Source organism: Felis catus, chromosome C1, assembly GCF_018350175.1.
Source record: "Felis catus isolate Fca126 chromosome C1, F.catus_Fca126_mat1.0, whole genome shotgun sequence".
In the NCBI taxonomy this organism is placed as follows: Eukaryota; Metazoa; Chordata; class Mammalia; order Carnivora; family Felidae; genus Felis; species Felis catus.
In genome coordinates, this window is record NC_058375.1 from 205,088,188 (window position 1) to 205,110,481 (window position 22,294).

At 45.4% G+C, this 22,294-nt stretch overlaps 1 protein-coding gene and 1 long non-coding RNA gene across 6 annotated transcripts in view; one reads left to right on the forward strand and one right to left on the reverse strand.

The window, feature by feature from the left end:
• EPHA4 (EPH receptor A4) overlaps positions 1-22,294 on the reverse strand; it is a 153,036-nt gene that overhangs the window by 28,585 nt on the left and 102,157 nt on the right. For all 5 annotated transcript variants that reach the window (XM_019838727.2, XM_019838728.2, XR_006583561.1 and 2 more), the window contains 3 exons: positions 8,468-8,592; positions 7,269-7,428; positions 5,964-6,075 (listed from right to left, as the gene is read on the reverse strand). In XM_019838727.2, coding sequence (XP_019694286.1) covers positions 5,964-6,075; positions 7,269-7,428; positions 8,468-8,592 — 397 coding nt within the window. The remainder of the gene's footprint in view (positions 1-5,963; positions 6,076-7,268; positions 7,429-8,467; positions 8,593-22,294) is intronic.
• On the forward strand, positions 6,065-6,642 carry LOC109502885. Its single transcript, XR_002161780.3, has 2 exons — positions 6,065-6,203; positions 6,355-6,642. It is a non-coding gene; the product is annotated as an uncharacterized LOC109502885 (long non-coding RNA).

Sequence of the window (22,294 nt, forward strand, 5' to 3'; positions counted from 1 at the left end):
AGCTGGGAGGCAGAGCTGAGCCCTCCCCAGCCCTCCATCAAAAGGGGGGCGGAATCAGGGTATTAGCAGGCATTGTTGAGGAACAGCGTGAGCCCCGAGCACTGCCCTCCCGACCCATGTGTCCCTCTGGCACCTTGACTATTCAATAAAACAAACAAAACCTTGGAGGGGGAGCGTGGCAGGGGCCCAGCACAGGAAAACCCTGCTTTTATTAAAATACTAACTTCCCTGATGAAGTGGATGGATTTGATTGATGTGGTTCACTGTTCCAAAACTAATTAGCAAAAGGTAAGTAATTTATTCAGCTAAAGTGCAGATTAAAGAAGATAAAGCAATGTAATAACCAGCACAGCTCCAGGAGGACCCTTTGCAGCATTTAATGGCATCACCCATGAAGATTCATAGAGGCCATCCTTCTTTTTCCCCTTCCTTAAGCTGTCATTGTTCTTGCACCAAATGATGTCTAAATGTTCTTCACGAGCAACATTTTGAAACGGTTGGAATTGAACCGTACAATTGCACGCAAGTTGTTTAGAAATGTTCCCAGAGTACCATCTGCCCCCTCATTGTATGAATTTACATGACTCCATCAGAGCCAATTGAGGCTAACATTTGAGTGCATTCATTCTTATGTGATCATAATATTCCAATTAGGACACCAGGCAAGATAGATACAGACTGAATGGGAACTGGCTCAGCGTTACGCGAACACTTAGCTCCAAAGAGGAAAATCGTAGCCTTCATTCGAAGACAAAATCAACGCGCCAAGTCTGACTTTATGGTGTGCGTTAGGCGTGCACATGAATTCACAGACTGCGACTGCTCCCACCAGCCCTGAGACTCCTGAAATCGGGGTCCGCTCGGACCGTCCGCGTGGGCTTTTGACGTAGGTCAGTTTTTTTCAGTTCGGAAGACATGAAAATAATCTATGTCAGTATCGGCAGCCAGGGACGATGGATTCCTGTCCTGATCAGGCGACTAAGTAGCTGTGGGACCTCGGTTTAGTTAATTGTTTAACCTCCTCGCCAGGCCTCGAGATCCTAATGCAGAAGATCCCAGTGTTAGAATTAAGTAGTTTCCTACACCAGAGCCACGGGTATATATGTTTTCAGAAATCTTGCGGCAACCACCTCATTTATTGTCTTAGAATCAATTCACTTGTTTTTTTCTTTAATTCTAATAAAAAGGGGACAGTCAGCATACCCCAACATGAATGGACATAACAATAACCCAGTAGAACCAGCCATCATTAGAAAGTCAGTATAGGGGCGCCTGGGTGGCGCAGTCGGTTAAGCGTCCGACTTCAGCCAGGTCACGATCTCGCGGGCAGGAGTTCGAGCCCCGGGTCGGGCTCTGGGCTGATGGCTCAGAGCCTGGAGCCTGTTTCCGATTCTGTGTCTCCCTCTCTCTCTGCCCCTCCCCCGTTCATGCTCTGTCTCTTTCTGTCCCAAAAATAAAAAACGTTGAAAAAAAAAAAAAAAAAGAAAGTCAGTATAAAAACCTCCATGCCTGGTTATCAGGCACTACTTGTCTCTGATCACCAAAAGAGAGAGGAGAGACTCATCTTGTATTCTAGCCTCTTCTTAGAAGTTTTTCTCGAATAATCAAATATTATTTGGGGGAAGGGCACACTGGCCTAAAGCAACCCAGATTAAGAGTATTTGGGATAACCTGATGAAATCACGAATAAAGGAGCAGGGATCAGAGAAACGTAACACATTGTAACACATTCGATCATCAGTCCCGGAGGTGACGACCTTCTCGCTGCATTTTATGATGTCATTGTGAACAGTCCTTTCAAAAATCACTTTAGCTAGCAATAAAGTGGTTCCACTGCGGAGACCACAAAGAAATACCTGCAGCAGTATGGGGACACGGTGTCATGCTTCTGAGAGAACGCACACGCGTGGTTTGGGAGAAACTTTCTAGGGACAGCATCGCATAGATACAAGGCGAACAGCACGTAAACGGCCCCGCAGCGAGGACACCGTGTGCCCACAAAGCTGACACGGTCTTCTAATTACAACTCAAGGGCCGGAGGACACACGGACCGTAGACGCTTCTAAAAAATGTAAGGTAATTAGCTTAAGATCACGTGGGTGGTAAAAACATACAATACGTCTTAAGCCAACGTACTCAGCGTATCATTTCAAATACGTAAATAAAGTTTATAAATGCGGGGGTTTGATGATTTCCCTGAGCTCCCTGAATGGTTTATACACGCAAGTTGGCCGAAAGGAAAAAGGGGATCTTCTCATTGAGAAAGGAATGGAGATTACCCTGGCTCGCCTACAGCTCAGGCTTCTCAGTAGAAAGGAAATATAGTAAATGAAACAATTGCTATCAAGGAAAAAAAAAAAAATTCTAGCAAGTTACCAGCTGTGAGCCTGAGGCCGTTTCCTCTTTCCTCAATGACAAATTAGCACCAGACAGATTTTTCTTTGAGGTGATCAGAAGGGCTGAAACTTTTCTCGCTGTGTGGGTCCCTGCCATCTACTTCTTAAAAAAAAAAATCTCACATGGCATCATGTGGGCCTCCATTGGAGGGGGATCACCTTAAAAGGGGGTCTCTCCGGGGGCGCCTGGGTGGCGCAGTCGGTTAAGCGTCCGACTTCAGCCAGGTCACGATCTCGCGGTCCGGGAGTTCGAGCCCCGCGTCGGGCTCTGGGCTGATGGCTCGGAGCCTGGAGCCTGTTTCCGATTCTGTTGTCTCCCCCTCTCTCTGCCCCTCCCCCGTTCATGCTCTGTCTCTCTCTGTCCCAAAAATAAATAAAGGAAAAAAAAAAGGGGGTCTCTCCGTCTCTAGCACCGACTCCGCCATCAACATTCTGTGGCTCTAAAACGTTAAGCAGCAGCCCAATCATTTTCCAGCCAGGATATTCCACGGGTTGGTTTCCAGACTGGTCGGCGAGATCATTTGGGGGCGCCGCTTACTACCTTTCGCACTGAAAGCACGGACCAGACTTCTGTCCGCACTACCCGTCTCCTCCCTCTTCACCTCTTCTTGTCGCATTGAAACATCTGTACTGCGGCGTGACAGAACACACAGCCTGCGTGCGGAGGACAAGCAGCTGAGTGTGCATCCGCGGGTGCAAAGCCTGTCAGCTACCTGGCTCCAGGCGGCTTTCCCGTGACAGCTTTATGGCCGACACTAAAGAAGAATCAATAGGAGGGCAAGGGGTTGACATTTCATTTTCTAAAAAGTGATCCATTGAGGACCAATCACCAAGCGGTGTTTATCAGCCTTGGGAAGTGACATTTTTTTTTTAATGGGGGAGAAGGGACAAGAATCATCGCTGGGTAACTCGACAGGCTCAATTCTCGAAGGTGGGGACTCATAATTGGAAATCCGATGCATCCTCCTATCCATTCTGTCCTAAAGAATAAAGTGATCAATAAAGGCAGCACGGAAATCAAGTCATCAAGTTTGCGATTCTATGTTCTATAGCTCCAAGCTTTTAATAAGCCTGTCTTCCTGCATGACATTTTCATGCGCTTTTCCTTTCTTTTTGTCAAAGCAGAACATCCGGAAGAAACTTAGGATGGGGTGACTTCTTCCTAATTATTCCCGTTGCGTTGGTATCGTTAAGGTAACTTGAAAAGACAAAGGTAACGCTAAAGAAACGCTGGTCGCATAGACGAAGGCTCCCATCAACATCAAAGAGGAGGTTGAGACACAAGACGAGACCCACTTTCTGCAAACGAGTATCCTCTCAGATGGTTCCGAGCATCACATGGTGCTGAATTTTAGCCAAATGTTATTTTGAGGTGGAGGAAATTAAGAATTTTTTTCGTAGTTTGAGACTTTTAAATGTCTTTCCTTTCTGCTAAAAATTATTGCGATGCACCGTCAAATTTTCAGAGGCGGAAATGTGTGATAATGAAAGCAAGAGCCCATGTGATTTTCATAACCCCCCCCCCATCCCACCATCAGAAATGGATATAGATTATTGCACACAGTTGCCGGTGTGTTTGTGTGCCCGCCATGTGGACATACGCAAGACCCAAAGGCAATGGACAAGCAAGAGGTTCATCCTGACTGACTTCCACAATCAAATGCCAGGAAAGGTAAGTCCGTCTGGAATTCAAATTCTGGGGGCGCCCGGGTGGCTCAGTCGGTTGAGCGTCCGACTTTGGCTCAGGTCATGTTCGCGCGGTCTGTGAGTTAGAGCCCCGCGTTGGACTGGCTGCTGCCCAGTGCAGAGCCTGCTTCATATCCCCCTTCCCCTGCTTGCATGCTCTCTCTCTCTCTCTCTCTCTCTCTCTCTCTCTCAAAAATAAACATTTTTTAAAAAAATCTTAAAGAAAAAAAGTCAAATTCTGTTTAGGCCAAATTGAAATTTCCAAAGACTGAGATATAGCAATATATGGGTGCGACAGGCACGTCTATGTATGTTTCATGTGTGTAACAGAGCAAAAGGAATAAGCCGTTCGAGGTTCTTCGGAATGGAACTCACGGCTCTAACCAAACATGCTGCTATGGACTTTGCACCGAAAAGAACAAACACAATGACAAATGTAGGTGGTGCCTGCTCACGATGAGTTCTTGTTCCATACTGTAGGAGAGTGACCGTGATTGATTTCTACAATACCGGACATTCGGGACAGTGGGAGAGGAGGCATGATATTAATAAATACATGTGACAACTGAGACCATCCGGGCAAATCAGGATATACAGTCATCACCCTAATTATAAAGTATCACAAAGTGAGGAAAAAGCACCATGGCTTGCTCAGGCCAGTGGCAATGGCTTGCTCATGGCATTGTCGTGATATCACCGAGTTAGGTCACCAACAGCAGAGGCAGAGAGAGACAGGATACAACGGACCCTAGCCAGGGAGCCAAGCATGGCTACTGGGTAAGCCAACAGTGGGTCTCCTATCAAGGCAACGCAATGATCCTAGACCAGTCCTGCGCCTTTCTGAGATCATTTTCCTCTTCTATTACATGCAAGCGGTTATGTTTAAGATGATCGTTTTTGACATCCCCAGGTTCTGCTTTTTTTTTTTTAATTTTTTAAATTTGTTTTGCCAAAAGCTCCACCTTGTGAAATAGTGGACAGCATAGGGGAGTGAAGGTTGGAGAAGCCTAGAAGTGGGCACATATTGGAGCTAAGTGGCCGTCCCCCCGCCCCCCCCCCCCCGCTTCCCCCGCCCATTTCCTCGGGAGCCTCTGGGGAGGGCAATAATCAAAAACATGGGCTGCCTGGTCATTTTCATTTCTCCCTCTCTTTTCTAGATTGTTTTTCAAGTATCAAGTTAGTTTGTAGACTTTCACAGAAGAACAAGTAATCTGCTGTTTTAGATTCATCTCCAAGAACAGTGCGATGCCCACAGCATGCTTAACGGTTCTCCTTGTTGATGGCCTTTCCTGAAAGAAGATTGAGCGCGGAGCCCAATTATTTGCTTTGGTTGCAATTATTATTCACCGAACTCACGTTGAAGCACCTACTGTGTGCTGACTTCTCTACTTTACCCATCAAAATTCTGTCAGTAACTCTTACGGGCAGATCTTCTAAGATCCTCTATCCCTACTTTATAAAAGGGGAAAAAAGACGGAAAGAGTTTAAGTAATAGAGCTGACCAATGGTAGGGCTCAAATTTTGGACCCACGTTTTATATGGCTTCTTTTTTGCTTTGGCAGTAAGTCCGAGCTTAAGAGAGGTATAAATGTAACACCTTCCAGCTCAGAGTATCTAGAAATCTCTCATTGGCTTGCTTTTCGGCTGGGTTTCCAGGAATTAGCTGGGTCTTTCCAGGACTCTCAGCTGCCACCAGTCACAGCCAACAGCTCCAGCAGGGACGTGGGGAGATCAAAGCCAAGAGCAAGGAGCTGGCCACCGCACATGCCCTGTTTATGATGTTAATCAAAAGCCTGGGCTTTGTGGGGAGGAGACAAAAAGCTCCCTCATAAAAACCCGAGATGGGGGGTGGGGTGGGCAGTGAGTGGCTTAAGTGCTTACCTCCTGCTGATGACAAAAGCCGCAATGAGAATGACCACCAGCACCACACTGCCTGAGACGGAGACCAGGAGGACTGTGGAGTTAGCCCCATCTCCGATGATCCGGGAGGGCACTGGCAAAGACAGTGACACAACAATCACTTCTGGGAAGGTCCCAGGAGCTAGAACGTCTGTCTGCCTGGGGCACAAGTTCCAAAGTGCTGAAGCCATGTGGACCGCTCAGAGCCTCTCTTGCCCTTCGGTAAGTGCTTACACAATGGGATTTCTAGGAGAGCTTCAATGGGATGAAGACGTTCTCTGTATAACTGCATGAAGAACTTCAACCACAAGATTCTTCTTAAATCCCCTGGTAAACATTACCGCCCATTGTTTTTTCTTCTTTCCGTTTCTAGTTTCAGCCCTAACGCTTATTTAATGATCTGGTGCGTTCCTTAGTGAGAAGCACACTTGGAAATTTCAAAAACGACAAGCAGGTTTGAATACTTACCCACCCCTCACCCCAAATCTATCAAAACCCTGCTAACTATTGCCCAGCTCAAAAGCCACGTCCTCTTTGAAGCCCTCCAGGAATATCCCCCCAAAATGTCAACCCCCTTCAGATTCAATTCTAGAGTACTTCCTCTTCTGTTTTTATATTCATATTTTATTTCACAACTTGTGAATAAAATTACTTTCTAGAACTGACGTTGAAAATTCTTCTCTACCGTCTCCTTCTCAAGTAAGCTCAACTTTGGTTGGTTAATTACACAGGGGGAGCCATCGTATGGAAACTGCTTATTCATCGGGCATGTCCTTTGTTAACATTTGCCATTCAATCAATTAGTTGGGCCAACTCACAATGTTGAAAGATTTGATATATTGGTCCAAAGAGGCTTTAAAAAAAAAAACCGATCTGACTTGGTTAAAACAGATTCCTAGAAAGAAATAAAAGGGGGGGAAAAGGGGCCCCTTCTTTACTCTTCCCAGGGAGAAAACTTCCTATCTTAATGTAAGAGAGCTATGCAAGGCTCAATCGGTCCACTTGGCAGCCCCGTCTTTCATTGTTTATAGAAGACTCAAAATAAAAAGATAAAAAAATAAAGAAGAAGAAGAAAACATTTTCAATCATACAAAAAGACAGGTTAGATAATACGAAAAATGCTCTTTTCCAAATAGCGTGGGATTTTCCAAGTTACAGACATCTTATTTCCACGCAGTGTTCGTTGCCACAGAATGTTTGCCTGACCAAAAATGAGGTACGGCCCCTTGGATTTCACTGTAATGTGATTTCACCTAGACTGTAAAAAAGGGCCTCAGCAGCTGATACCTGTGTTGGTCGTGACCTCTAGGGGCTCACTGAAGTCTCCATAGCCGGCTGCTGTCCTGGCTCGCACATGGAACACGTAGGAAGTCAGAGGATTCAGGCCTTTGATATCCGTGTTTCTGGCAGCCGTCCGGACGATCCGGTAGCTTCGCTCATTCTGATCCTGCATCGTGGGGATGACAAAATGGGGGAAGGTGGTAAATAAATCCCTCACCTATTCTAGGCCCAATTTTAAAGGAACCAGGCTAGGGCGCTCAGAAGTTGAAAGTAAGTAGAGATTGCTAAACTCTCTAAACCTTATAGTCTCTTTGATGTGGGAAGTACCACTGTTACATGTTGGATGTGGAAAGACACGTGGAGTTCAGGTATGATCACCGTTGACGCTGACCATATCCAGACCTTTACTTATAATCTTTTTTGAAAAGAACATCAGACGATGGTTGGTGGCTTTTCTCACTCCACAGTTGACAATTTAAGAGAAATAGCTGTAAGAAGTTCTCTTGTCTTTTTCTATTTTCTGTCTAGAAAATGTCAAAAATGTTGTAATCTGGTTTCAGTGAAAAATAAATCCTGTCCCTTTTCTGCTTTTAATAAGGAAGCCAATAAGTGATTATCTTTAAAAAGAAAGAGAAGTCAATTGTTCATTTTCTAGACAATCTCGAATGCAAATAGCTCTCTTCAGAATCCTGTCCTTTATGAGAGACAAGTTATTTGTAAAAATAATGTCTTTCTATAACTTTAAGAGGCTGAAAAATGTAATTTTCCTTCCCCGATTTTCTATTAAAAGTCATCAAAACCCACACCTTGATTCTGAATAGCAGTGATCTACTTAAACAGATCATTATTTCGACTTTTATGAGTCACTCTCACTGATAGAAGGCTTATACATAAGAACTTCTTTGCTATCTTGATTCCCATTACTCGAAAGAAAAAAAAATGGTTATATTAGAACACAATGTATTTTTCCTATTTTTCAAGATAACTGATTTAATACATAAAATTCATAATTGGATTCGATCGGGGAACAAAATGCATTTGGTTTTGAAATTCACTGGTACTCTGGATTTACAACTGGCTAAGAACTAGAGAGACAAAGGAAGAAAGGAGGGAAGGGAGAAAGGGAGGGAGGGAGGGAGGGAGGGAGGGAGGGAGGGAAGGAACAGAAAGAAGGAAGGAAGGAAGCTTGCTCATCCAAGTAATACCTTCTCGTAATACTTGACTTCATACTCCAAGATCACCCCATTGGGTCTATCTGGTTCCAGCCAAGCCAGAGCAACACTGTACCTTGTGACTTCTTTAGCCTGGACCAAAGCAATGGACGATGGTGCTATTGGGAAAACAAACAAACAAACAAACGAAAACAAAAGACATCTTGCTTTAACGGGGAAGAAAATGGCGGTCTCAGTCAATAATTTCATTCTACTTAAGAAGAGTGTCAAGGATTGTCTTGTCGTCCCCCCCGCCGGTCCCCATTTCACTCCTTCCCAGGACAGAGGCGTACCAGTCGTATGGTTCTCTTCAATACTGTGGCATATGGTTTGTCTTAGAAAGATAACCTCTGAAGTAAGAGCCTGGTCGGTCCACAGGCCTGTGGCGTCACCTCCAAAGAGCTTGCAGCCATGTCTCACAAAAGGCTGGAGGTACAGAGAACACCGCCTGCTTCTTTATTTTGGCAAGCCAGGAAAGGCACTGGAAGAGCTCCTCTTGAGCTGAGTAAAACTGCACCTCACCCCACCTCCAGAGTCATCTTACAGATCTTTAATTTTATACCAGCAGGGGAATTTGCAACTCTTCCCGGAGTACTGTAGGACATGCAAAGAATCTACATCCTTTCCAACATAGATAAAAGTACTGTTCCATTGTAGCTACGTCTGCCGTGTGGCACGATGATGCAAATTATGATGAAGCCAAATAAAGCGACGATGTTCCCTCTGCACATGTGTGACGTTTTGCAGCTATTTTTACAGAAGCTGAGATCTTGCTTTTGCCTCTTGAGGAGCAAACTTTCTTCATTCCCCGAAAACAGACACAGAAACGGTCCTCTACCGGGTGTGTTGTCGGGGGGGAGGGGGGTATTTTGAGATCTTTAAAACCAGACTGCCCTCTTCTTCCCTGTGACGGTCACATCTCCAGCCCACTGTTGTCGAGCTCTGCTGTGACTGACAATGACACAAATGTGCCATTACAGGGAGGAGAGGGGCATTCATGAAATCTGTAATCTTACCTAACAAAGCTGGTCTGTACAACCAGAGATTAGGGGGCTCTTCCTAAATTGAATGCGTATTCTTGTTTGTTACCAAATCGGGGGAAAACGCGGAAACAGACATCAAACAATGGCCCCTGGGGAGCAACATCATAGTGTCCTGCTCTTTCCCAGCACACACACGACAGCCAAACCCTAACTCAGAGGAAACAAGAGAACACGTGAAAATTAATTGTCACTAAAAATGAGCTGGGGCTAACTTCAAACACGCTTGACCATATCTGACAGGTATCTTGATGTTAAGGAAAGCAACCAGAGATGCCATCATCCCACAGGGGAACCTTCCAGCTCAAGTTGATCCAGCAGGGAGCACCTCCCGGAGGCCTGGATTGGGCAGCCTGGCATCTCCCCTAGGGGTGCTTCAAGAGGGCGCGTGCGCGTCCCCACGCGCGGGCACACGCCCCCACCCTGCCCTATTTCTCTCTCCCTCTCCTTCTCCCCAGAAGTTATTCCAGACTGAATCTCAGGCACAAACACAAGTGAAAGATACAGTGGATACACATGTCCTCCATCAAAGGCAACCCCAGGGTTAGTAACAGTACCCAACTGGATGCACAGAGAGCTGTGTGCCGCAGCCATATGGAAGCCACTGAACATCTGAAGAAAATGAAAACCGGAAATGTGCTCATTAGCGGCATTAGGCTTCCCTCCCCCAACACACACAGACGCACACGCACGTTTTCCCTCTCTCTCTCTCTCTCTCTCCTTCCCGGTTGACACGGAACCATTGTCCAGCAAAATGCCAGCAGTGACTTCCTGAAATACGGAGATCGCAAGAAGGCTAAGAAAGCTGCCCGGCTGTGAAAAGCTAGTTCACTCCAGGTAATAGATACATTGCCTAACAGAGCACTTTAGCATACACTCCATAAAAAGGGGCTCTTTAAACTCCGATGTTCGGGATTGGAAAGGGAAACAGAAAAGCAAGGGCTTTAGAAAGAAAGCGGTGGGGGTGGGGGTGGGGGTGGGGGGATGGGGTGGGGGGGTGGATCATAAAGTTATAAAATGGACTTTCTCTCAGAAACGGCCTGGGTCAGATCCTGATAAGTGGCAGATTCCTCGGGAAAGAATTGCCCGGCTGCCCTTGGGGCGCACTGACGAACTGAGCTGGGTTTCTCTCTGGTTGGGTTACCGCTAAACTGCTGCACGTGGGCCATGAACCTGATTGCCATTTTAGAAGGTGGGGCGGCAGGGTGTCCGGGCCCACTGAAGGGGAAGATGAATGCAACCGAAGTGCTCACAATATCGCAGGCAGGGAGTTCACAACACAACCACGCGCACTAATAGACTATCCCTAATGCGGCTCGAGGCGGAGAATCCGTGCGCACAGATGTGCAAATAAACCAACAGTGCGCGCTCTGGCTCGGCTGTCGTAAAAACGGGAGAAAACGAGACAGAAAGAGAAATGCAGCGGCCTTCTAATTCCCGAAAGGTATTATGCCGTGTGGCTGTCATGTCTGAAGTCTTTCTGAACGGACGTGTTCAGGAAAGCCTGGGTACCAGGCCACAGGGACAAAGGCATTCCGTGGCCAAGTGAGATTGAGGAAATATACCAACTGCACAGCAGTCTAACAGGGCAGCCCTTCCTTCCCCGGAGGAGAGCGTCTTACCTTCGCTGGCACAAAGAACACCAGTCTGGAAAACTCTGGGCTTCACCGCACTGCCACTCTGGAGGAAAGAGGCAATCTGGCTCCGCGCCACATCGTAAGCCACGTAGGGGGTTCTCCCCTCGCCCTTCCTACCCTGCTTCCAATCCAGCCTCCAACTCCACATCTGGAAGCCATCGCCTGCCACGTGGGCCCGGCTGCAGCTCGCTTCCCCAGATGAGGTAGCTGGCAATGGCACTTCTCGATCGTTCTCCTACCCCAATGGTCCCCGAGCTCGTTTTCTCAAGCCGTCCGTGTAGCTGCTGCCGCATCCCTCTGCAACGGGTACCGTGCTTTCAGCGATATTTTTCTTGAGCCAACACCCTCTATTGACTCGAGTTGTACTTAAAAAGAAAGCCCCATTCCTGATATACATGAAATCTTGCTATCCCTGGCAGTTAATAGCGGGTAGCCATAAAAATGAATATGGAAGTAAACAATGCTATCAAGGTTTGCTGGACATTCTTGCCTCCTCTCCGTGCCTTACCAAAAATAGAGATTAGCCCCGGGTGAGAGCCGCATTAAGGATAATCCCCGCGCCAGGTTGAGATTCTGGAGTCACTGAGAGAGAACCGGGAAGAAACAAACTTTCACACAGGGTAACTCAGTATTACAGAACGGTCCACGTGGGCTTTCACTAACATGATCTCTGACGCCACCATTGGGATGTTTCCACATTTTGGTAAATCCTGTCGAGTCCTTGCAAATTAGAAAGGTTTCGGATCCCGGGTCCAGACACCCCAGGGCTCTGTCCTCTGCTAACAAATTTGCAAGACGATCTACTGATAGAATAACAGATTGAACACTCTCCTCCCTCAAAGATAACAAATCGGTGCCTTAGTTCCAAAGAGGGCCCCTCACCATAGGGGAAATTTGGGTCAACATAAAAACACCAAGCAGGGGGTGGCTGGGTGACTCAAGTCGGTTGAGTGTCCACTGTTGGTGTCAGCTCGGGTCACGATCTCAAGGTTCGTCCATTTGAGCTCCATGTCAGGCTCCGTGCTGTCAGTGCAGAGCCTGGTTGGGATTATCTCTCTCTCTCTCTCCCCCTCCCTCCCTCATTCTTTCTCTTTCTCTCTTAAAATAAATTAAAAAAAAAAAAAACTTAAAAAAATAAAATAAAACACCAAGCAGAAAAAAGGTCCTGCTTGCCTCTCAGTTCTCTGGCTTACATTCTGAAAACCGTGGACACATAGTTTTTCCTCAGTACTGACTAACTCATCCACTAAGCACATACTTAGTGAGCACCAAGAGAACAAGGAAAAGTTAAGAAGAGGCAGACAAATCGGAATCAAATCCAGTCCTTGGTATCAAATTAAGACCCATCGTATCCATCAGCTTGTTTTTTAAGTTTATTTATTTTGAGAGAGAGAGAGAGAGAGAGAAAGAGAGAGAGGGAGGGGCAGAGAGACAGGAAGACCCAGAATCCGAAGCAGGCTCCAGGCTCTGAGCTGTCAGCACAGAGCCCAGTGCGGGGCTCGAACTCGTGGACCGCAGATCATGACCTGAGCCGAATTCCGATGCCCAGCTGACTGAGCCACCCAGGAGCCAAAGGAAATTTTTATGATAGTCTCACAAAAAAGACACCCATTTTCCAGAACTCAAGAGGAGACAGTTCCTGGTAACCTCTTCTTTTCCAGATTCTCCCATAGTGACGGACAGAAGTACGAGGTGAGGTGGGCGCTTCCTTACCCCACTGTGGTTTTAGACACGCAATACACCTGCTGAAGAGTCAGAGGAAAAGTCGGGAGGAAGCGGAAGGCTGATGAAAGTATCCTCAGTTGAAGAAAAAGACACGTCTTAGGTTGGAAGCATTCCTACCTACCCACAGACTTCCCTCATAAAACAGATGTTTGCTTTAAGGAAAGTTTTGTGCCCCCGGACATAAGGAAGAATTCTTCCGTGGCTAGAATTTTGGAATAACACACAACTAGGACAGCTGGTCATGCTAGTCAACAGTAACATGGTTGAGAAAGGTGACTGATGGATGTGAAAATCACAAAGGCAAGAACTACTCTGGGGTAGTTTGAAAGAAAGGTTTGTGACTTAATTCAATTAAGTCCTTAATTTTCAAGTGTTAGGAGCAGTATTTCCAATGACCGACAGATGTCCACTTTCCTGTCCCGAGATGCTGTCTGTCATCTGAGACCACATCCCATTAATCTCAAGGGTGTTCGGCAGTTTTTAATCCAAACCATATTCTCTATTTCCTTTCCTTTTCGCTTACAAATCGCGCTGACATAACCGTTCAGTCATTCGACAAATGCCCTTTAAGCCTCTGCTCGAAGAACTTAAAATCCAAAGAGCTAAGGAGGCATTTATGTTTAGACAGTTAAGCGCTATCTGGCTAAATAAAGATAGTGGCTGAGATGAGAAGTCAGAATAGGCAGGAGGGCATCGCAAATTGCAGAAAGAACTCTAGAAGGATTTGGAGTACAGTCGGTGAAACACGGTCAAGATTAGGAGGGACAAACAAGAGGCAGAAAGGTGAAAGATGGCTGAAAAGAGGTGTACCTGCTCCACGTATGACTGGAAATTTCAAGAAAACACTTAGCACTCTGACTCTGTGAGCACGGAGGGCTCATCTAGGACATGTGAAATGAGATAAAGATGAAAATATATTTGATTCATATACTTACAAGTATTCTTTGCTTTAGTAATTTGGTGGGAAGACCAATGACTTCTAGAAGGATTGGGGGCAAAATGCTGGGTTTGAAATTTACCAGCTGCCGTCTTGGGCAAGTCGCTCAAACTTCACTCCATTCTCCCATTTCTGAACCACCTTCCTCTCAGATACAAGCGTGTGAGTTACGAGAATGTACACTCCACAAAAGTGGAGCTTTCCCTTGTTCATATCTATATCCAAACTATTCAGGACCGTGTCTGGCACACAGTGAGTGCTCTATAAATTTGTCAAATGGATAAAAGTGAACTAAATGTGAAAACAGAGCTTAAAAAAATCTTTGTGGACACTGAAATGTTTTCTAAATATAAAGTACCAGAAGTAAGTCATCCCTACAACAACTTTTTATCTGCACCTGTTTCAGATGACCTTTTGTGGGTCTGGTTCTGCTATTTAAGTTAACTAAGCTATTGACAATTAGGACTAAAGCAAAGGACAATTCTAATTATAAACGGAGTCTCTGTTTTCTAAGAGACATGAGATGCTTCTGAACTTCTTTCCAGCACACAGGTTGTAAAATGTCATTCAAATGGGAGTTGACATTAAAACTAGTTTTCACTGCACCTGTTACAGACAGCATTTTGAGGGATTTGTTCTTTTGGTTGACGGAGGTGTTGACAGTCCTCTCTGGATTTCACCTCTATATCCGGAGGGTATGTAAATAGTTCTCCTAACCACAAAGGTACCGTGGTGGTGAAATCTCTCCCACCAAGTCATAATCCTGAATCCAGAAAGGGCCCTAAGCATCTGTCTTGTTTTGTAAGACCAGAGTGATCTCCAAAGATGCGCTAATGTGAACAAAGAAGAAGCCATTAGGTACCACGTGGATCCCCGAAATCCCACTGAAAGGACATCACTGATGAAGTGTCAGGGTAATAGAGTACAGAACCCTATGTAATCAGGTTAAGGGCAGCAAGATTAAGCATGTGGAACAGATATCTTTCTGCACACTCATTGAAAACAAGTAAAATGGAAAACAAATACAATGGTAATGAAATATCATTTTTTTAAAGATGGACCAAAAACCATTGAGGATGAAAGGAAAAAGAAAACTCACCAAAGTTTGAAGGTTGAATGATCTGAGCTTTCTACTAGAAAGCCAACATAAATTATCCCCCCCCCTTCAAATAATTCTGTATTCAGAATTCCACACATCCCTGGGAAACTGAGAATGCTTTCTGAATAGAATCCCCATTTGCTACGTACCTGTGGTTACGCTTGGTGGGAGACCTGGCCCCATGCACGCAGAAAGCACATGTGGGTTTTATCTCCTTGTGTGTTTTTGATAGACAGAAACAGCACAGATTCGGGGGCTCTATCATGACTCTCTAACGGTGGTACATTTCACAAGGAAGAATTACAGGAGATGCTTTGATGTCAAACAGAGGAGGCTCCTTTTAAGCAAATGGTAAATTTAACTTTCTTTGGTTCAAAGCTCAGCAGTTCTCCTTGCTCCCCACCGACGCGAGTGCTACAATTTTCTTTTATTCGCTTCCTCAATGACTTGCCATTAAACACCTACAAGTCATTTTACTGCAGCAGTTTGGTACTTCTGACACCCAAATAGGATGGAGAGGAGAAAAAAAAAAAAAAGATAAGGAGCAAAGAAAGGCAGGAAGGAGTTGCTGTGAATCACCGCGGGCCATCAAACTGTTTGCTTGGGTCCAGTATCAGGAGCCATGAATTAAAAACAGTTCGGAGGACTTGGGGGGGGCGGAGGGGGAAAGCACTGAAACAGACCGACTGCATTTCACTACTGGCCCAAATTAGGAGGGCGGAGGGAGGAAGGCAGGAAATAAACAGATGCAGTGAAAGGTCTCCAGCCTGCAGGCAAGGAAGAGTGAAAACAGCCTTTTATGAAAGTCAAGAAACCAAAAGCCTAGGATGTCAGTGGTACAACAATGCCCAGTGCTTAGAGGGAAAAGGACTTCTTAACCACAGCGGGGTTCCCCCTCCCCAGGATCTGAATGTAAAGGGATGATGTTTACTTAAGGGGTCTTTCACGGATAGGAAAAATAAACCCGAAGTTTATACATATCTCTGCTTAATGCAAATGGCATATTTAAATTTAATTACTTGGAGCTTAAGGTGGTTTTTGTTCCCCCCTTTCTTTCTCATTTCAACACCGCAGCTCTGATTTGCTCTTTATCAAAGGTTTGTGCATTTTAAAACGCTGTCAGGCATCAAAATTAAATGCTCCAGAACACTAATGATATCCTTGTGATTAAGGGTTTTGTCGTCACAGCAATGCTAAGAACTCTCGTGCTAATATTAATTGCTTTCTTCACATCCCACCAAAGGGAGGGAAGGATTTCTCCTCTGAGCTTTGTATGACCAACGGCATTGAACAACACTGTAATTTTGTTTTGTTTTTTTTTTACTATTATCACTGCGGTCTTTTAGAGTACTCAACAGTGTGCCGTGTTTCATTTTATTTTATTTTGTTTTAAGTTTATTCATTTCCTTTGAAAGAGATAGAGAGAGAGAGAGCACAAGCCGGGGAGGAGCAGAGAGGAGACTCAGAATCCAGTGCCCTCAGCGTACAGCCCTATGTGGGGCTCGAACTCAGGAACTTGAGATCATGCAAGAATGGAATGGTCCTGAGCCACCCAGGCGCCCGCAGTGTTTTCATATACACATGATTTCGTTTGCAATACACTCAATCAGCTGGGTTAGCCCTCCGTTATTTTTTAGGTAAAAGTCATTAAGACTGCATTCCTGTCCACCCTCCTCGATAATCACCAATGTAAGAACGCCACTCTGCACCCCACAGCTTTTAGCTGCTGTACCATTAATAAGCACCTAAGCACATTCTATCATAGTCAAGAAATAAATCTGTAAATTTTTTTTTTTTTTTAAGGTACCGAGGGGCGCCTGGGTGGCTCAGTCGGTTGAGCGACCGACTTCGTTTCAGGTCACGATCTCACGGTTTGTGAGTTCAAGCCCCGCGTCAGGCTCTGTGCTGACAGCTCAGAGCCTGGAGCCTGCTTCGGATTCTGTGTCTCCCTCTCTCTCTCTGCGCCTCCCCCACTGTCTCTCTCTGTCTCTCTCTGTCTCAGAAATAAATAAATATCAAAGAAATTAAAAAAAAAAAGGTACCGAAAAAGTTGATGATTCCAAAATCGATACTGAATTATTTTCCTATTCAACAAAAGATCTAGAACCAAATTCTCGATTGAAGCCTTTAGAAGACTCTGGATTAAATGAAGCTCATTTATATTTAAATATGGATGTATTAATATTAATTAAGCATACTCTTAAAATATAGGAGGGATGCATTTTTTTTCCAGAAGGTGATTTCTTTTCAAGGTCAGTACAAAGAGTCTATTTTAAACAAATACTATATAAAGTAAAGCAGGGCACCATAACACTTACCAAAAGATACAACAGACCCATGCTTACAACGATTTTCAGAATCTCATTTTGGGAGACTCCTGGTGCTTTCAGTAAGTGATCCAAGAGTAAGACTTTACAAAACATTAAGCTCAGACTCTTAATTTACTTAGTTTTCCAGAGGAATGGGTGGCAGGTGATCTTAGAAAAACCTTTTATAGGGAGCTATTAACCATATTTTAAATGATGGAATGTGATATTCTTCCCTTTCGTGTTAAGTATCTGCAGAAGAAAGGTGAAGGTGTTGGGATTAACCTCTGTGGCTAACTGCCCAGAAGATGAGAGCCCCCTCCCCTAAATAACTGTTTCTGGGGGCGCCTGGGGGGCTCAGTCGGTTAAGCGTCAGACTCTTGGTTTCAGCTCAGGTCATGATCTCACGGTTCGTGAGTTCAACCCCTGCATCAGGCTCTGCACTGATAGTGCCTGGTTGGGATTCTCTCTCTCTCCCTCCCTCCCTCCCTCCCTCTCTCTCTCTCTCCTTCCCCTGCTCACTCTCCCTGTCTCTCAAAATAAATAAACTTCAAAAACTTTTAAAGAAAGAATAAATAACTGTTCTGGGATGGAGCTGCTCAGACAGGGACTACATTTCCCTTACATGTCAGATGGTTCATGTGACTGAATTTCAGCAAGGGAATGTGGGTTTAAGTGACTATTCCTCTTCTAGGCCCGCGTCTTTGGGTTCCTCCATCCTCTCTAACTTACAGTCTGCCCGCTGGATGTTGATGCCCACGTCCGTCTTGAAAGCTCTCCCACCAACCCCTCCCTCATCACCACGCGCTGGCTGTAACTTGGGCAAGAAATAATTTTTTTTTTTAACGTTTATTTATTTTTGGGACAGAGAGAGACAGAGCATGAACGGGGGAGGGGCAGAGAGAGAGGGAGACACAGAATCGGAAACAGGCTCCAGGCTCCGAGCCATCAGCCCAGAGCCCGACGCGGGGCTCGAACTCACGGACCGCAAGATCGTGACCTGGCTGAAGTCGGACGCTTAACCAACTGCGCCACCCAGGTGCCCCAAGAAATAATTTTAATGTTTATTTATTGTTGAGACAGGGACAGAGCATGAACGGGGGAGGGTCAGAGAGACACGGAGACACAGAATCGAAAAGCAGGCTCCAGGCTGCGAGCTGTCAGCACAGAGCCCGACGCGGGGCTCGAACTCACGGACCGCGAGATCGTGACCTGAGCCAAAGTCGGACGCTTAACCGACAGAGCCACCCAGGCGCCCCTAAGAAATAATTTTAAATGTCAGTTAGCCTACTCACTGACATTTGGGGTTACAGCAGATATTCATTCAGGTAAAGTGTAGCCATTTGGCAAAAAGAAAAAAAGGCATTTTTCGAATACCATTTTCACATAATAACTAACTAAAGTGTAGTGTATTGTGGCTACAGAAGATTGAGCGGTGGTCTAAAGCTGCCTGAATGGCCTTCAGGTCCCCTCTTGGGGATGCACCTATGACCATGCACCGTGAGCAGATATGGACGCACTCCTCTGGCGAGCGCGGCCCTGAGGTCGGCCCTACCCGGAATAGAAGATGCGGGTTTGCAGGGACACGATTGGCCACGGGTCTTTTACCCGTGAGTGGATTCAGCAGAGTCCCACATTCCTGGGCTCAAAGATTCCGCTGAGCTCGTCTTAACGTTAAACGGGAAAAGACAGTGGTGTTCTCCAGATGGCTCGGTTGAGTTTTCTTTTCAGAAAAGGGTTCCTCTTCGTTGCCTAGTTACCAGCTGGCGTGGCCTGGGCCACGTGAATTGGAGGAAAACAGAGAAGAATGGGCAAATGAGCAAATACTGGTCTCCTCGGTGAGGCCCTTGGGCACACAGGTAACATCGCTTCATCCTTGCATCTCCTCTGAAGCGCTTATAATTATCCCCTTTGAATTCATATCTGCAAACTTAGGTAAGACACGGAAGTTCAGTGATCGGACCGGCGCTATAAAATGAAATTTTTAAGCCCAAGAGTGCCTGCCTCAAAAGCATACAATCCTCCTACCGTATCACGTGCCTGTAAACACACACTCAACAAGTGAGCATTTATTGAGTAACTACTACGTGCCCAGCACTGTTTCAAAGGCCTTGAATAAATTAATCCTATCGCCCTCACGAAAACCCTATGAGGCAGGTATTATTATTGTTCTCCTTTTACAGATCAGGAAACGAAGGCACAGAGGGTTTGAAGAGCTTGCCCCGAGTGACAGCATATAAACAGAGAATTCTCAAGTCCGGTCCCGGAGCCCACAGTTTTCAACCCCTGAGCCACAAAAGGCCTCTGGTCTCTCCCCTCCTTGCACTGGTAAGAAATGAGAGATCTGAACGTTAAATGGCTTGCTCTCCTGCAGCAGCGTTAGCAACAGAGCAAATCTTAGGTCTGCTCTACGTCAGTCAGGTGCAGGGCCACCTATGTGCATTCCTGCTTGCCAGAAATCCAGAGGTAATTTAGACGTGACCTCTGTGTCTAGACAAAGCTTAAAGCTTTTACAGATGGATCACCTCATGAGAGAACTACTTAGAGGGCTAAGGGAAGAATTGTCTAAAATGGAAAAATTCAACTGCAAAATAAAACAACAGCATGTGAAGCTAGGGAAGGTGGAGGGAGTACGGGGCAAGCCTGTGGAAGGTTGGCGACGTTCTAGTCTTTGCCCTGGTTTATGGCGGCACAGGTGTTCGCTTTGGGATAATTCATTGACTATATGTTTATGTCTCATCCACTCTTCTGTATGTGTGTACATTTCATAATCAAAAGGCTATAAAAGACAAAGAAAAGCGTAAACTAAGGGTATTAGGGATGGAATACGAAAATTAATATTAGACCCATCCAAAATGTTTAATCTTTTGGGTAAAGGTCTAAAGGTGTCACGAAAGATCTAAGTTTTTGCAACTTAGGACTTTTTTTTTTTTTAATTTTTTTTTCAACGTTTATTTATTTTTGGGACAGAGAGAGACAGAGCATGAACGGGGGAGGAGCAGAGAGAGAGGGAGACACAGAATCGGAAACAGGCTCCAGGCTCTGAGCCATCAGCCCAGAGCCCGACGCGGGGCTCGAACTCCTGGACCGCGAGATCGTGACCTGGCTGAAGTCGGACGCTCAACCGACTGCGCCACCCAGGCGCCCCAACAACTTAGGACTTTTCTAACCAGTTAATCGTTCTGTTTCACATTTGAGCCGTACAGCAATCCCTGCTCTCTGTAGTAAAGAAAAGGTATTAATTAAATGCTTGTTTTACTATTTTTTAAGGTTTATTTTTGAGAGAGAGAGAGAGAGAGAAAGCCTGCCTGCACATGCACACGGGGCAGAGAGAGAGGGAGACAGAAGATCAGCTGTCAGCACAGAGCCCGACGTGAGCCTGGAACTCACCAACCACGGGATCATGACCTGAGCTGAAGTCGGATGCCTAACCGACTGAGCCACCCAGGCACCCCTTACTTTTTAAAAATTATTATCTTAGTGGCGCCTGATCTCGTGGTTCCCAAGTTCGAGCCCCGGGTCGGGCCCTGCGCTGGCAGCTTAGAGCCTGGAGGCTGCTTCGGATTCTGTGTCTCCCTCTCTGTCTTCCCCTCCCCTGCTCGCGCTCTGTCTCTCTCCCTCTCAAAAGGAAATAAACATTAAAAACATAAAAAAATAAAATAAAATAACAATTACCATCTTAAATTAGCATTACTACCTGTATAGCCATACCGTCAGTTGTAGAATCACAAGTGAGTAACAGCTCAACTTGGAACCGAGGCACGTATCCCCCAGAATAACGGGGTGGCTTAGGGGCACCGAGTGTCTCTGCTGTAGTTCAAGTGTGTATTCTGTTTCCTCTGAGAGCGGCTTGTTTTACTTTCTATTTGCTTACTAAGAAACTTGTTGGCAGGTTCCAATCAGGGTAGCCCAACATTTGCCAACAGAAACATGGCAGGATTCAGTGTGTATTTCCTGTTAAGTACGAATGCCAGTTTGAGGCAAATAGGAAAACAAGTCTTGCTACTGGAAGGCAATTTGTAAGAATTTGCCTGAGCAAGGCAACCGTTTTAAGATAAGGGAATGGGCAAAGTTTAGCAAGAATAAAAAATTAGATATTTTGTTTTCTCTGAATGCCGCTAGGAAGATGAACCTTCTCACTGCTTCTCAGGAGGTTGAAAAGTATCAAGGAAAAGCTCTTAGTTGCAATGAGTTTGCATGTGTCTTGATGGGACAGGAGGACGAGCCTTGGGCAACGTGAGCCCCTCCATGCCCAACAACGTCTGTCTGCCAAACTTATTCTGGAATCCGGAGGATGGTGGAAAGGAAAGGTTCTGTTCTGCTGAGCAGAAATACAGCATAGAGAGTAGCAAAGGGTTAGCTGCTCTGAATCAAGGCTTCTATTCCTCGAGCTGTCAACTCGGCTCTTGGAGAGCTTGGAGCCTTCCAAATCTGGAAAATAAAAGCTGTGCTGTGGGCTTCAGGTTGTCTTTGTTACTCAGACAGCTGCTAATCGTCCTGCTGTGTTTGGAAGCAAGGAGACAATGCTGTAACATTTAGCTTTCTGACATGCGAAGCATCTAGATCAGTCCCCTATTAAAGATGTATTAATCACAAAGACTCTAAAAGCCAGGAAGATAGATGCGCCCAGTAAATCTTTTGCTCTCGCCTTTTACTTTCCACACTCAGGTTTCTACATTTACAGGCAGACATGCTTAAAAGCCTGCTCCAGAAACTGACCAATAAAAGGCCTTGTTCATTACTTTATATCAGATGCCCGATGATTTCCTACCCCTGAAAAGCCTTTCAGAAAGAGGTAAGACATTGATCATTCTGCTAAAAGAGTCGTCTGTTTCAATAAATAGATCCATTGTGACTGTTGTCATCTTGACTTTGTAAGTGCGATAACTGATTCAGGAGTGTGGCTTTCTTTGCCCCTTGCTACGGGGACATCCAAATAATGTGTGTAGTTAAAAAAAAAAAAAAAGAGTTTTCGATAAACTTCAGGGAACAAAATTTTACTCCTCCTAGTACTACCAGTACTAATTAGCATCACTACTACTCATGCTAGTGCTCCTAATAATACGAATAATACCTG